Source organism: Callorhinchus milii, unplaced genomic scaffold (assembly GCF_018977255.1).
Source record: "Callorhinchus milii isolate IMCB2004 unplaced genomic scaffold, IMCB_Cmil_1.0 Scaffold6, whole genome shotgun sequence".
In the NCBI taxonomy this organism is placed as follows: domain Eukaryota; kingdom Metazoa; phylum Chordata; class Chondrichthyes; order Chimaeriformes; family Callorhinchidae; genus Callorhinchus; species Callorhinchus milii.
In genome coordinates this window covers 16,870,842-16,887,211 of record NW_024704747.1, presented here as the reverse complement: position 1 = coordinate 16,887,211, position 16,370 = coordinate 16,870,842, and the positions used below count along the sequence as shown (strand labels likewise).

At 44.7% G+C, this 16,370-nt stretch overlaps 1 protein-coding gene across 1 annotated transcript in view; it reads left to right on the top strand.

The window, feature by feature from the left end:
• Positions 1–15,628, top strand: part of adam23a (ADAM metallopeptidase domain 23a) — a 67,905-nt gene extending 52,277 nt beyond the window's left edge. Inside the window, exons 21-26 of the mRNA XM_007890598.2 lie at positions 281–386; positions 1,468–1,587; positions 2,348–2,516; positions 4,056–4,167; positions 11,432–11,522; positions 15,523–15,628. Of these exons, the coding sequence (XP_007888789.1) occupies positions 281–386; positions 1,468–1,587; positions 2,348–2,516; positions 4,056–4,167; positions 11,432–11,522; positions 15,523–15,571 (647 nt within the window). The 3' untranslated portion in view covers positions 15,572–15,628. The remainder of the gene's footprint in view (positions 1–280; positions 387–1,467; positions 1,588–2,347; positions 2,517–4,055; positions 4,168–11,431; positions 11,523–15,522) is intronic.
• The last annotated feature ends 742 nt before the right edge of the window (positions 15,629–16,370 follow it).

The window sequence follows — 16,370 nt, the reverse complement described above, 5'->3', positions numbered from 1 at the left end:
TCCACTGAACAAAAATCCCCTTATAACAATAATAACAATCCTTACATGTGATAAAGCATTGTTTACGTCAGGAGGACATCCCAAAACACTTCACAGGATTTACTGTAAAGGCAGTGACGGTGTATTTCGTAGGCGAAGGCGGCAACCAATTTGCGCACAGCATTGTCCCACAGCCACAAGTGAATGATTGATTCTATGTGGAGGATTGCTGGCCGTGACACTGTCCCATAATCAGAGCTTGGCCCCAGTTGGTGTTTCTGACAGATTCCCTCGTTCACAGAATCCAGAGGGTCGGAGAAATTCTGCTACGAGAAACTGAACACTGAAGGCACAGAGAAAGGCAACTGTGGGAAGGACGGTGATAAGTGGCTCCAATGCAGCAAACAGTAAGTTGCACTAAGGCAGTATTGGACTTGAAATTATTGCCTCAACGGGTGGTCAAGCGGGTTACTGTGAGTGTTAGATCGTGGGTGTACCCCATGTTATAGTGAATAAATAGCAATAATTGCAACATAGCCCATCAACCAACATATTTACAGCCAAAAAAAGGGTGCGTTGAGTAAATGGAGCAGTAAACTTGTTTTCCCCTTTGTCCTTTTAGCCTCTCTATTTGGGTCATTGTCTGTTGTTGCTGGCATCAACATCAATAGTTGTTGCTAAATCCTGAATGAAAAAGGGAATGCTGACACCTGATAGGCAGTAGAGAGAGGACTGAGGCTGGCAGTGGTCTCTGGCTAAATCCCTCCACTAACTACGAGGGTTTTAACACGGGGAACGCTTCCAGTGTGAAGTGCTTACCCACTACATGTCTTGTGCTTGCTCACTGGAGTGGGTGTAGCACATTGCAGCTCAGATTTAAAGTGTTGTTTCCTGGGCTTCTCAATAGTATCTAACTCCTTTCTTTACTCAGTTTTTCCCTCCTACTCTACAGCTTAGCCAACCCTTTAATGGAAAGAGTTGACTGTTTAGTGGAAGGAGATGAATGTGAGTGTGTCCTGATTTACCCCAGGCATTCTGTTAAATCTTGATGGTGCCTGGCCCTTCACCCAGGTTGCTAAATATGTAAGAAAAATTCTCGAAGCAGGGAGCGGTGTGACGTATTAACTAGCAAGTGCATTAACAGGAACGCACGATTGGTGTTGCAAGGTTACCTTTTAACGGCAAGCAGTGGGACAGACAGAGAGGATAATGAAGAGAATAATGTGGGGTTTTTTAATATAAAAGAAAATTCATTCCAATGATAATGGAAGAGGTGAATGTGCATGAGGCCGTCGGCTGTTCTGTACAGTGTCTCCAGTTCGGTATCGTTTACTGTGTTACCCAGACGTATTGTCATAACCTTTGACCACGTTTGTCTTCTTTATCGATTGTCAGTGTTTCTAACCCTTTTTTTTTATTCCTGTTATCTTACCTTCTATTTCACCTGCTTGACTTTTCCTGCTCGATCTCTGACCTTCCCCATGTCAGTGATGTGTTCTGCGGCTACCTCCTCTGCGCTAGCATTAGTCGAGTTCCGCGAATTGGCCACATTGGCGGTGACGTCACTCCCACGTCCTTCTACCACCAGGGAAAGCTGGTGGACTGTAGGTAGGGCTTTCAGCCTTTTCAAATCTTCCTATTGCAAACAACTGGGGATCGTTCCCCACTAAGTACAGTAAGAATGATTCTTGTTTTTAACACATCGCCTTTCGCATCAGGAGGAGGAGGACACTGCAAAGTGCTTCACAGTGTACCACTGTAAAGTGAGTGACTGAGTATATTGAAGGCTGACGAGGCAGCCAATTTGCAAATAGCAACATCCCACAAGTAAACATCATGCCGTGTTTGAACCAGATTTGATCAAAGGGCTGTTTTTGAAATTGCCTTTAATGTCAGTTGCCCACAGACAGGGGTAAACCTGAGTGTGTGGGTCACGTACCCGTGTGGAACTCTCCAGTTTGGAAATCCTTAACTATGGTCAAGTGTTTCCTACTGTGTCAGACACTCGAATACCCCAAATTTAAGCAATGGATGGTCCCAGTAGCGAGGATGTTTGAAACAGCGGTAAACTTCATGGCACAACTGAGGCCAGTTCATTCACTATCCAAGGGTACCCATTGCCAGTCAAAGAGCACACAACTTCAAAAGGCCCTGATAGAGAAGCTGTCTCACAGTTCATGACAACGGCCCAACCCATTGATGGGGTTATTGGCGTGTCACTGTTCCCAGGTCCCTCTTGCCTCACATGACCTTTTATGTTGAAATGTTGGGTGTCCGATCAACAACATCTTGCGATTATAAAGCGTCCTGTCTCTGCTTGTGGCTCACAGCTCTGGAGTCTTTGCTATTCATAGCCTCTGTCTTTCAGCGGTGGGCACATCATAATGGACGACTCAACGGACCTGGGCTACGTGGAGGACGGGACTCCATGCGGACCATCCATGATGTGCTTGGATCGAAAGTGCCAGACCATTCAGTCCTTCAACATCACTAACTGTCCCATCGGCTCATTGGCGAAGGTTTGCTCCGGCCATGGGGTGAGTGTTGCGTGTAAATAACCAGACCTGGTGGTATTAAAGTTAAGGTAGCAAGGTCAGGAAAAAGCACTGAAACATAACCGCTGGAAAACGCCTGTGCCATAAACAGTGCTTGTTCAGTGTAATACCTGTTCTCCACTCCGAGTCCCAAATCCCATGATCTGAGAGCATCTTCAGTAGCAGTTGCATAGCTTTCCTCCTTGTACAAAGCTCAGTTGCCATCCATTCCCTCCAGTGGAATAAAAAGAAAAAAGAATCTTTGTGTTGTAATACAATGCCTTGCACATCAGGACTGTAAAGTGCCGTTTGTAGGCAAATGTGACAACCAATTTATGGACAGCAATGCCCCACAATCAGCCATGAAGTGAACAATTTTATTTGGGGGATTGTTGACCAGGGCAGGCACTTTTCTCAGAGTTTATGAAACTTTTCTCAGAGTTTATGAAACACTTTCCGCTGACACAAGTTTTTTGATCCCATTATGGGGTACGTGAAGCAGAACAGGCGGAATCTGTGATCGCATCCACCGGAGTGTAGACAGCTTGACTCAAAAATGGTCTCTGAGCCTGAGTCTGCTGTGAGGCTTTGTTAGGACATGGGAGAAAGGAGGGAGAATAGCACAAAATGGACAGCTCTTTCAGACATGATGGGCTGAATCGTCTCTACACACACGATGGGCTAAATGGCCTTCTTTCATGCTGTAAATGTCTGTGGATCTGTAGGCCATGTAAGACTGTCCCATGGTCTTTTGCCTCCCTACCCCATGAGGAATAATCATGTTAAAGGATCATACCATTATAAACACACAATGTAACACTTGCTAGTATTGGCGTTAGGTCGTGATAGATAGCTATCAATGCCAGCCTGGCATCATAGTAGCGCTCTCGCCTCTGAGTCATGAGGTTGTGGGTTCAAGTTCCATGTCGGGATTTGGAATCACATAGTCTAAGCTGACACTCCAATGCAGTGATGGGAATGTGCTGCTTTGTTGTAGGTACCTTCCTTCGGATGAGACGTTAAACCGAGGTCCCATCTGTCTGTTCAGGTGGACGTTAAAGATTCCACAATGCTATTGCAAAAGAGAAGGGAGTTTCTCTCTCCTGGTGTCCTGGTCAATAATCCCCAGACAAAATTGGTCGCTCACTCCATGGCTGTTTGTGAGACATTGCTGTCTGCAGCTGTTGGCCAGGATACCAGGCGAAACTCCTTTCTCTTTTCAGTGGGATCTTCAACGACCACCTGAACAGCCAGATGAAACTCAGATTAACTTCTTATTCAAGAGATGGAACCTCCAACAATATAAAGCGCATTCCCCTCTCCCCAGTACTGCACTGGATTGTCAGCCTAGATAGTGAGTTTAAAGTCTTGATGTGGGGCTTGAACTCACAACTTCTGACCTCTAGGAGATTGTGCTTCCCACTGAGCCAGGCTGACACACCGTGAAATAGCATCACAATCTGGGACTAGATGGAGTTTTGGCTCTGGTGAGAGACATGAATCAAAGACTGAATCTCTTCTGCTTTGCTCAATACTTTGCAGATTTGCAGCAATGAAGCCACTTGTATCTGCAAGGGGACGTGGGCAGGGACTGACTGCAGCATGTACGATCCTAAACGGCACGTCTTAAAGAAGCCTCCGGAAGGCCCCAGGGGTTTGTTTAATTTCAATTCCAGTTCTTTTCTAAAAGCATGATGACGTGCAGACCTCCGCTGCCATTTTTATTCCGTCCGTCCATTTGTTCTCAGTGTAATCAAAAATCCGAGGGCTGGGGAAATAGAGGCACAACACATTCAGAGACGAGACATTGAGTCCTTTGCTGTGAGAAGGGGTTCGAAAGGTAAATAAATAAGTGGTGTGAGATTCATTGGACCAGCAGAAATTTGTGCTTGACACATTCCGTCAATCAGTCTTTTTTTTAAAGCGTTTTTTCATTTTTCTATTGGATATATTTTCCCTTCCTTTTAAGTGTCCTTACTCTGTGGTTAAGCAGGGAGGTAGAGTAGAGGACAGTAATGGTAGTGAGTAACTAGACTCAAGGAGGTGCAGACGAGTGTTGGAGGCAAGGGGAGTGGGTTGGGCAAATGATAGTCTTTCTGTCGAGAAGAACGAGCTACCAAATGCTGCCTTTCTCTTTCCCCCCATCCCTAACCCTCACCACTGTCAGTGACAGCTGTGAGTCTGACACATGCGGAAATCCATCAACATGCTTAAGATCCAAACCAAACTGAGACTCCCACGTGATCCACTTCACGTCAAAATTCCCTGGTTTGGGATGGAATCCGCACTCGCTCTCTCCTCCCATTTCTCCCCCCCCCCCACCCCGACCGACCCGAGGGACACACCCTGATTACCTAATTTCAGTATTGGGCGCAGGTTGATTTAAAGGGATTTAACTTGGTGACCCCAGGGAAGGTTTAACCAGCCCAAACTGTAGTTTGCCATTGAGAGCCCTCTCTGGCAAGCTTGTCCAGCCAGGACCACCCTATCCATTAGGGTTTTGGCTTGCATGGTTAACTGGAGTTAATAGGAATAATCTCTGCTCCCAGACAGCATGCTGAGAACGGGATCGCTCTGTGTGTGTATCACAGCCTCCCCGTCATTCGGTTAAAGAATTTTTATTTAACCCATCACTCTGTCTCATTAAGACTTCTTTACCCCGACGTGAGTAAAATCTTGGATATTTTGGGGCCTAGAATTCTAGCCACTCAGGCTTTTCAGATCGTTATTTTCTTAAAATTAAATTCATGCAGAATTGTGGGAGATTCCGAAATCCTCTCTTAATCCAGAAGTTGCTTTACCTCAGTTCTACAAAAGGATCTGATGCCCAAGTTAAAACTAAAGTGAAGATTTCTTTACAATTCTGCTCCAATTTACATTTGAAGTCAACATGCTTTACATTTTAAGACAAAAGTGGCTCGGAGGCTGAGACTAGGTGGAAATTTGAGCCTGGTGGGTAGGATATCTGGTGTGAGCAAAGCATTGTTTAGTCCTGTAGGTAGCTGGAGTGGGGGGCGCGGGGAGGGGTGTAGTATACTCGATGGGCCGAAAGGCCTCCTTTTGTTCTGAAGATGTGTGCCTACATCCAAAGACGTTTCTTTCAGTTTGGATGCAGGCACATTGTAGAAGGAGACATTGATAGCAGCAGAACTTTAATTTGCTCAAAGGACCCACTTTGTTATTGTACGAGAGCCCTTTAATAAAGACTAGTGAAGATTGCTATCTTTACTGATCGGCTTGTGACATACTCCACTCTCTCTGAACAAGAGAGCTGTGTGGAGAGTGACTGGGAGGCTATTATAAGCCATGTGTAAACCATGTGTAAATAGCTAGTACAGAGGGAGGGGCTGGTTGATATAGTATCATACTATGCAGCAGAATCTAATGCACAGCTTCACAGCCCGTGTGCCTCTTCTGCTGAGTTCCTGATCTCAGCCTGATTGTCTTCGAAGGACGTCAACAGTTCCTTGATTTCTTCACAGAGAAACATAGCTGAGCCAGAAGGGGAGAGTCAGACTTATGTCACTCGCCTGCACCTCCAAGGTCTAGTTACTGGACGTCAGTCAGATTCAAATTTAAGGGAATAGATCTCCTGCCCAGGTCAGCAAATAGTGTGCGATGGGGAGAGAGCTTTCAAAAGAGAAGTGTATGTGTTATAACAATACACCTGAAATTTAATCTAGTCATAACTCGTAGGACCATTTTGTCTAAAAATGTAAGATTGCAGAAATTCTTACATTCGTTCTTCATTTGGAAGCCAGTTCATTTTGCCGAACCATGGAAAACCAGCTTCCAAACTAAAACACAATTTGGTGTGACCCAACATCTTGAGACAAAAATAGTTTTGCAGGCTAAGACAGACAGGTTAAAACTTACAGGTTGTGACATACAGCTACAAATTTTATTTGGTCACCTGTCCGCTCCCTCCCCTCTTGCAGGCTAAGATTTACACAAGACTTCAAGCTAAGACTAATAGCTTAAGTTGAATTAATGCTTTAGCCCTGCTGAGAGGAGGAAAATGCAGTAGGGTCAACAAGGTGCAGAGACACATTGGAAGCCATCTCTAATGAAAGAAAATCCTTTTAAAATGAATATAGCATTTGGATTTATCTAATATGAATACATATAAGAGACCATGATGGATTAAACAGGGAATGTTGGACAACAGGGACTGAATGGCAAGGCTGTAATCCAACCCAATCGATCACCTCGGATGAGATCACAAAGACTTTTAAAGGGCAACGGAAATCTCAAGATTAAATTACAGCCTTGAACTCATTCTCCTGACGCGTTGGTTTCATTAATTGTGCATTGGACTGATTTTATTCCTGTACTCCCTCCCATTTGCAGTTATTTGCTTTTATTTTGATTCGTTCGGTGAATTTTGTTTGTTCGTCAAGGTGAGAGGCTTGTTGGGGCTGGGAATAGAGGAGAGCTTCTGTGTCAGGGATGTCATGTCAGCATTCCAGCCCTCTCAGGTGTGGTGCAGGAAGCACTGCAGGCCTCACTTTGCCATTGGAGTGCGGATCCTGACAATTACCAACAGAAAATAATACAAAATACAGGCAGGAGCTAAGCTGCCAAACTGGACAAACACACATCCAGTTACTAATACGGCTCACCTTGGAGTACTTGAAACGTGTACACCGCCCAACTCGTCCCTCGGTTCAGAAATGGCACAAATCTGAAGCCAAATCTTCTACCCGGTCTTAGCCTCAAGCCCAGAAAGCATTTAAATTTAACATCGCTGAGAATTTTGGAAAGTTCGGTTTCAGTCAGGAAGACGGTTTTCCACAGTTCTTAACCAAAGGTTTTTTTTNGCAAATTGAGGCTGAATTTAACAATTTTCCAAAATTCTGCTTGGGATGAATTTTAAGTTTAAAGGAAGCAGGGTGGAAGGCTGAGGCCCCAGTAAATGTTTCCAGGTTTCCCAAAACCAGTTTGTTAGCTGGTTTCAGGGTTTTGTCCAAGGTGAACGGGTGGAATGGGATAAAGTTTAAAAACACCAAAATCATTTTAAAGGCTCCTAAATGGGGCAGGAGAGGGAAGAAAAAACAAGTGTTCTTGCATGTCAAAGTGCAAGAGAAAGAAATTATTTTGATTCACTGTCAAGGTTTCACTAGGCTTCATCTGTGTGTCCTTATGTTCATATTTCGTGACACGTTTGGGTTTTGACTAAAAATCTGTTTCATTCTGTTCTGTTTATTTCAGGTGAGGCTAAGTGACAAATCGCCGTGTTGTTCCTCTAACCTAGTGCTTTGACTCCACTTATTCCTTTCTATTTTTTTTCTACATCAGGCATTTGTATATTCAAAGCTTTGAGCATGTGTCTTTCTGGCGAATTAGCCATATTTTTCTGAATGTTATCCAGCCGAATGTTAGCAAGGGACTGTTAATCCGGTCGCACAAGATGTGCGGGAACGAAGAAATCCTTAGAAAGTGATTTATTCTGAATTTTTCCCATTCAGTATTTTTAACCATTTTGGTGTGTGAAATCTTTACGAGATCAGCAATAAATTGTTTAAAGAATCCAACAACCGTTGATATTTCTCTGAATGTTGCTGAATATGAAAATTCTTTCCTAACCCCCCAAAAAGCTGATTTTTTTTTCGTTTCATTTTATTTGGGGGTTTAAAGACACTAACCATACCTTCAACAAGCTGTGACGGTGTTGCTCTAAAATATACCTTTTTTCCTCCCCCTCCCTCCCTCCACACTCCCCCTCCTCCTCTGTGCAGTGAGCATGGCCACTAACAGGCTAATAGGTGCAGTGGCAGGGATCATTCTGGCTCTGGGGGTGATATTTGGAGGAACAGGGTGGGGAATAGAGTAAGCATCCTTCTCGGTTTGAGAGTGTGGTGTTGGTGCCAGTGTGTGAGATATATGTTTGTACATGTGTTGCCCCATTGGCTTGTTACGTCCTGTGGTTGACTGTATTTCTGCATCATGTGATTGACCATGTGTCCGTGCCATGTGACGTGCCCTTGTCGTGTTGAACCCCCTCCTTTTCTGGGGCATGTGGGGGAAAATTAACCCTTCCAGGGTAACACATTCAAGGAAAACACTTAATCAAACACACCTTATCAGGAACCTTGCTTATTTTTCTGAGGGAGGGAGGTGGGCGGAGGAAGTGAGTGTGGTGGATACTTATATTCCCGGATCCCATTCCCAAGCAGCTAATTCTGGCAGCTCTCCATTGGGTTTCAAGCCATTAATCTGATCTTCGAAGTCTGACACAGTGGGGAATCAGAGGGATTACTTGTGGCAGGTAGCTGGTAGGGGAATAGGCATCAGTCCCCATGCAGGAATGAATGGCACAAACCATTCCCTGGAACTTTTTTTGATTTGAATCAACGCAGCCTCCAGTTGCAATCCGAGAGATGCAGAAGGTCTCTGTTGAGGGGAGTCGGTTGAGTGCTGGGTTAGAGAAGGATGCAGAAACTCTGGACCACTCCAGTGGGTGAAATTCCAGTGTTGAACGTTGACAGTGTGTGCTCAGAACAGGGAAATCTCATCATAGGCCCACACCGCCAAGGACAGGCATTTGATCCAATCAGAGGACCTAGTCATTCTCCCTTTCAAGGCTCTTTATTTGCCCTCCATGTGACTGATGTAAGAGTCTTCGTGTGAAATACCCCATAGTAGAACAGTCAGTGATTAGGGGGCAAAGTTTTTAGATAGCCGCAAGAAGCGCGAAGGAAGATTTTAGGAGAATTTTTTTTTACTCAGATAGTTGTTTAGATGTGGAATGCACTGCCAAGTAAGGTGGTAAGAGGCAGAGTCCTTTGTGGGTTTCAAGAGGAAAGTAGACAAATACATGAAGGATAGAGGCTTGAAAGAGTATGCGGATAAGGCAGGGCAGTGGAATTATCTGAACAGTTTCCTCTGAGAGCAAGCAGACTTGATGGGCCGAATGGCCTCCTTCTGCACTGTAAATTTCTGTGATTCTATTTCTATAAATACATTCACCTGTGGGAGAGGGGAAGGGGTGTGAGGGGAGGGGTAGGAGTCTTGTCTGAGTTCCCAGGGGCCATTGTGCTACAGCACAGGTTTGGCCTTGAATTTGGCACAGAAAATATGTGAAGCTTGAAGAGGAGTCACCATTAGTTATTGCGGAAACTGATAGCACTGATCTTCAACCGTAGAGTAAGGGGTTGATGAGCGGCGCAGTGATGGCAATCAGCTTGTTTTCTTTCATTCCATCTCTATTACAAAAAAACAAGTTGTGCCAGTTTTACACAGGCGATAGGGACAGTAATTGGAAGTTGCAACACAGCTATTTATATATAGCACCCTTCACGCTGGGTAGTGTCTTGGAGCGCTTAATATGGCGTAGATTAACGCCTAACTGGGAAGAAAGGAAGGTGTGACCATAGGCAAAGTCTTCAGGTGCGATGTGAAGATGGGCAAAGAAGGGACAAATGAAGGGGGCAATGGATGGATTGAAGCAGGGAGTTCCAGAGGGTTATTAATGTAACAGAGTGCAGTAACCTCAGTTCTGGGGATGGAGGGGTGGGTGGGTGGGGGTAGGGGGAGAATACTCTGTATAATGTTTCTCACAAATAAGGGAAGGTTCTACTTATTCTCGTTATTGGAATAAGGAATTAATCCACACACCAGTTATAAAGTTTTTATTTTGCCTCAGCCTGCTTCTGAGCAAAATAGTATTGGGTTGAGCATGATCCATGTGCAAATCCTTAAATAGCTCCCATGCTCAACCACTGCAGGTGTGGGGAGAGGGTTCTAGACAATACCAATATTCCTGTAAGTGCAGGGGTTGCTGTAAGGGTATGAATCCTCGAAAAGCTTCTTCAAATACTACATTAGCTCATCCAGCCCTCTCCCCTATGCTGCACAAGCCATGCCCCCTCCAGTGAGGTCTCAGTACTCACAAGTCATCAGTGCTTCACAGTATCTTCACAGTAAATGTGTTTTTATGCCATTCTGGTTGTTTAGCTGCGCTGGAATTAGGCGCGGTGTTTGTAAGGTTGTAACCCAGCCTAAGTCAGGAGTCACTCTGAGTCACAGAGACTCCAGGTTGGGCTCTGCTAGAGAGGAACGGTGAATGGCCTCAGAGAGTTAAGGGTGAATGTTTCAAGCTGTAATACTGTGTAAATGTCATTGTCATCAATTTGTTTGTGACTTTCTGAATGCTTAGGTTACAATCAAAAGTAGTCCTGGGGGAGTGAGGGAGCCATAGTGTTTTTATTACATATTGAATTTTGATAAAAAGAGGAACTGAATGCAAATGATTTTGCTTCAATAAAGAAAGGCAAATACGGCCAACTAGAGCATTGGAAGGTCTGCCTCTCCTGGTTTAAACTCTCTTTTTCACTGTCCATCACTCTCTTTCCCTTTGTGTAGAACTCTCTCTTTTTCTCTGTCATGCTCTCTCTCTGTTTATCATTCTCTATGTATCACACTTTCTCTGTCTATCAAGCTCTTTCTCTATTGCTCTCAATCTTTCACGCTCGCTCTTTCTTCCTATAGCACCCTCTCCCTATCACTCCCTATCTCTTCTGTCTAAATATTCTGTCTGTCTCTCTCTCTCTCTCTCTCCCTCCTCTGTCTCTCCTAATAGAAAACAAGATGAGTTATGAGGCCCTGCACTGTCTGCACTATGTTGGTGCTATTTGTCACCACAGTTAAAAGATGCTTCCCTATGAGAATGCTCTTCAGCAAGGGAACGCCTGTAAACTTCCCGAATCTGTTAAGTGTGCGAGCTGAACAGCTCGAGAACTGTGCAGTTTGCTTTTAAAGGTTTTATCTGCTTTGCGTGACCTGGTGTTCTAACAGTGAAACAGTATCGTTTTGTTATTTAGTCATTTACGATCAGGATGAACCGCTATATGTTTTCCATCCAATGTGACCTCGCTGGTTGGTTCTTACTTGTTTCTCCCCCTGATCCTTTGTCACAGGTCCTAGTGCCACCAATCTTATAATAGGGTCCCTCGCAGGCGCCATCCTGGTGGCTGCTATTGTCCTTGGGGGGACAGGATGGGGCTTTAAGTAAGCAACGTCGCATGTCTTCTCTTCAGTGGCTATGGCATTAACCCTTCGCTTTATAAACACCCAAGTTTCGGGGTCCTGCTACAAGACTCAAAAGTAACCATAATTCTACTTTGCGGTTGGGCCATTCCTATCGCGAGGCAAATGCCAGTCAATCGCCTGCTTTCCCCTCCCCCTGGCGTTTTTATTTACCTCCTTGCCTTCTCCCTCACGCACCGGCAGAAAAAAAACAGTCCCGGGTTATGAGAGAAACGCCATTTTTTAAAGTCGGCTGATCTGTAGCAGAACCGCAGATACTTTGGATTGGCCTAGCTCAAAGCTTGAAGTGCATGTTTTTTTTAAAAAAGAATATATCCTTTTTTTTGGTTCATTTCTACTTCCTATAATTTTCTTTGAAACCAGTTTGAAAGAAAGCCAATGTGCATTATTGACTTGACGCACAAACAATTTGGGCGAGTTAGGGTTGGGTGGGGGTGGGTGGGAGTTCAAAGTTTGACGTCCTTGGGAACCTTATTATGTTATAAGGTTTTTTTTTGGAGGGGAGTAGATGCAATGGGAGAAACAGGATCGATTCACAATCAATTATTTATTTTCAATATGTCACTTGCCCTACTATTGATTCATAAATGACGTTCCAATGTTTCTGTCTCTTGGGTTGGTACGTGTGGCGAGATGATGAAAGAATTGCATGAGTATCCTGAACGCATGGAGTTGGATACAAGACACTGTTGAGGCCAGCGTTAGATAATTTTAATTTCCTTGTATGTTCGGTTTATGATGGGGTGTGGGAAGGACAGAGAACGTACATCTTGGTATAGATTCTTCTGTTTGAGACTCTGGGTGCATGCTTTAATATGTTGTTATGAGCAGAGGGACAAGTAATTGAATACCCTGATTGGACCAGGCGAGCTTCTTTCCATTTTCTTCCAACCCCCTTCTGAAGCCCATTAATGTCAACAGATGTTTAGGGCATAACCCAGCTTTCCAATCCTTACCTCAGATAAGTTTACATATAGAATGGGGGATAATAATAAAGAAATAGTACCTACACGTCAGGAGGATATCTCAAAGTGCTTTGTCAGGATTTACTGTAATCATATTTGCCTATAAAATACAGTAACTAACTTTACTGTAAAGTGGAGTTACTGTATTTTGTAGGCAAATGAGAGTGCCAATTTATGGACAGCAATGTCCCACAAGCAGCCATGAAGTGAGCGACTGATTTTATTTTGGGGATTGTTGATCAGGACACCTCTAATGCGGTTGGTAAATAGAACCGTGCTCACAAACGTTTACCCTGCCTTCCACACGTGTTTGTTAGAGAGTATCCCACCTCGCAAGACTAAGAGACAACTTTCAATGTTTGACACCCAGTAGCTGATGGCTATTTTGGTGAACGGGAATTAAAGTTTGGGCCCTGAATCGTGTTTAACCGTTGCATGAAATGTTAGTGAAGCAGAGATTCCCGGACCTGACCTCCTGTGAAGTAGTCGTAAAGTTTTAAACTAAAAAAAAATTGTATCAGACGTACAATGAATAATCTTTCCTGGGAGTGAAGGTGGAACAATTAGTGGGGCTTATTTATTCCGTGTTGGGAAATTCACCAGGCTTAGCGGAATATCCCTTTGATGGGGTAAGTGATTGCTGAGGGTGAATTTACTGGGGGTCCCTATGATCCCTAACTAGTAATTGTTTTTGAACAGACAGGAGAATCATACACGTGGAAAGCCACCGTCTTGTTTAGGAGTATCCAAATATGGAACTTCCCTTGTTTGGAATGGAATAAGCATTCTCTCTCTGGAGGGACGCACCCTGCTTTCCTAATTCCAGAAACGTAAGGTGCAAGTCGGTGAGAGCCCAGGCTTGAGGACCAAAGAGTATGTTTTGGAGTGCCTCTGGGGTTAAAGCAACTAAAACCACAGTTTACCATTGAGAGCACTGTCTGGTGAGCTTCCTGCTGCTAGGACCACCCTTCCCGTTAGGGCTTTAGCTTGCATAATTAACAGGGGATGAGTGGGACGAATGTTTGCTTCCAGTCTGCCTTTCTAAGTCTTGCCAATGAACCAGGCCAGGTCTGTTGTCAGCACTGCCCTGGACTACTGCAGACCTTCCTGGCTGAGAAACCAGACTACCGACACTTTCATAGAGGGTTCTAAGATTCCATTGTCAAGGCGTCACATTGGAGGCAACTCAGCTCCAGGAGATGCTGATTTCCCCTCCCCCTCCAGGAGATCTTCACTGCACATATTTAGACATGATATGATTGAAATGAATGCTGGAGTGAGTACCAGCCACACGATGGACACTAGAGCACGCAGAGCGCACTGTAATTCTAGTTAAGCTCCTGCAGTAATGTCAGGACTTGCTCCTCGTGTCATTGAGTTCTGGGGCAACAGACTCCCATCCGGGTCTGGACTTTACACTAATATTTTCTTAACGTTGTAGAGCGTGCAGGATTTGGGAAGTTCTTAACACCAATCTCTATTCTGAAGCCGTTTTTCCCGCATCTTTTACAACTGTGGGAAACAGTTTCCCAATTAAGACCGGATTCAAGAATTGGCCAAATTCGGGACACTTGGAAAATAGAGTAAATCTGGATTCAGGTTCCCTTTCCCCGTGGGTAGAAGTTCAACCCGGGTTTAGATTTAATCTATTAGTGTAGCATTTCAGAGCATCCAGAGTTTGGCTAACTATTGAATTCAGTCTTATACCAAGAAGACATTTTTTTTCTCAGTTTCTCAGAAAAAGTTATAGAAAACTGTCTTGAAAACTGCATTTAAGGCTGCATTTAAGAATTTGATAGATTCTGGACGCTCCAAAATGCTCCGTGAAGAGAGAAAATCTCGACCCTGGGTGGAGGGTCTCTCCCCTGGGTTGTTCTTTCTATTGATGCAAAGTTTTTTTGACGTCACCGGTTGCTTCTGTTTGTTTCTGTTTGGGTTTTTTTTTTTGCATGGCATTTACAGCACTGGTGGGCATGTTTTTGGAAAAAGGCCACACAACAGTAGGTTGAGATGCCTTAGCATGAGGCAGTGCTGAATGCCCCACATTAAGCCAGATTCTGGGGAGGTTAGTGCACACCCTATTGTTGCTTTGTGACGTCTAGCTGTTTAGTTTCATAGAAGATTCAATTTTTTCTTCCCTCCTATCCTTTCTACCTCCCTCCCTCCCTACCCCCTTCCCTCCCAGCTAACTCTCTTCTCTCTCTGGGCAATGGACAGTCAGTGTCAGTGGGATGTATTCCGAGGAGGGAGGGTGGTGGGGAGGAGGAGGGAGGGTGGTGGGGAGGAGGAGCTTGAAGCCCTCACGAGTTTCAGGGCTATTTCTATCTCCCAAGGTGGGCAAGCCACAACTCTGTCCATTTTCCAAGCGTATACAATAGGTGTGGTGTGTTCTTGACTTTTCCTTTGTGTAAGTGTGATGTTTGAGTGGCTCGTGGTGCTGGCCTATGTTTAAGCCTCTGTCACAGCGATCAATCCCTCAGTCTAAAGCTAAATCTTCCAGATATGTGCCGCAACGCAGCCAGAGTGAGGAAACTCTCCCATCGCTTTGATAAGCTGACTGCTGTACAATTTGTGACAATATCTAGGTGCCCCCCCACCCCATCATTTTACACAGTGGCAAGGCGGGGTGGAGGGGTGGGGTAGGGGGTGATCCAGAACGAAGAGGAAAGAGAGAGGGAATATCAAAATTTGCATTAAAAAAATTAGTAAACAAATTGTCACAAATTGCTCGCCAGTTCTGTTTCATCCTTGATTTGGTATAACCCTCAGGACCACCTCAGGTCTGTGATTTATTGTAAAGAAGCTTTAAAGTGAGGGCTTGACTGCACTGGGAGCCCAGCACTTCGGAATGCAAACTCGCTTTTTTGTGGTGTTACTAATATTTTTTTCTCTCTGGTTTTCTTTCCCTCCTCCCCACCCATTTTTCCTCTCCCCTCCTTTCCTCCCTCCTTCCCTCCCGCCACCACCACCATCTCCTTTCTACTGCGCGTTGCAAGAAATGTCAAGAAAAGAAGGCATGATCCGAGTCAGCAAGGTCCTTATTGAGAGAAGTCAAGCGTCAGCCTCAGCTCTGCTTAGCTGGATTCTGGGTGTAGTTGCCTAGCAGAGTCTGAACTTCAGACAGCCAACATTCAGCACAGCGGATAAAACACACACACACACAAACACACGCACATACAAGGGGGTGGGTGGGGGGAGGGAAGGAGTGGGGACGGGAACAAGGCAAAATCAAAATAATCACCACCTCATTGATTCTCCGTATCAATCACCAAATACACTTGCGGTGGGGGATAGTGGGGAAGGGGTGGGTGGTGGGAGAGGGAGGGGAGGGGGTGGGTGGAGGGTACTCTCAAGACTTATTGTTATATCCTTTCTCGCAAGAGAGAGAGAGAAAGAGGCAAGAGACTATTGGAGTTTGAACCAATTTCTTTGACGGCAGCAAAGTAATGCCAGGGAAACACCGCCAAGACGTGGATGGCACTGCCAGCAGCACGCAGTTCTGGAATTTTCTGGAATTCAACGTATAACCCAAAAGCATTAGCGGCGCATGAAATCATCTTTTTCTTTTGTAAAAAAAAAACCCACAAAGAGCAAAAAAAACAACAACAAATGGAGCTTTTAATTCTCCCACGGCATGACATTCTCGTTCTGAAGGTACCTGCATGGAAATCTAAAGAAAACTTTTTTAAAAAAAAGAGAGAGAGAAAAATTAATACGTACATCGGAGAGAATTGGAAATCGTGTCACAGCACTGAACAATGGATGCCTGACAGCACTGCGAGTTATTTATTTAACACACCTTACCCCCCCACCCCAGCCCGTACCAGCCCCCAACCCCCCCCCC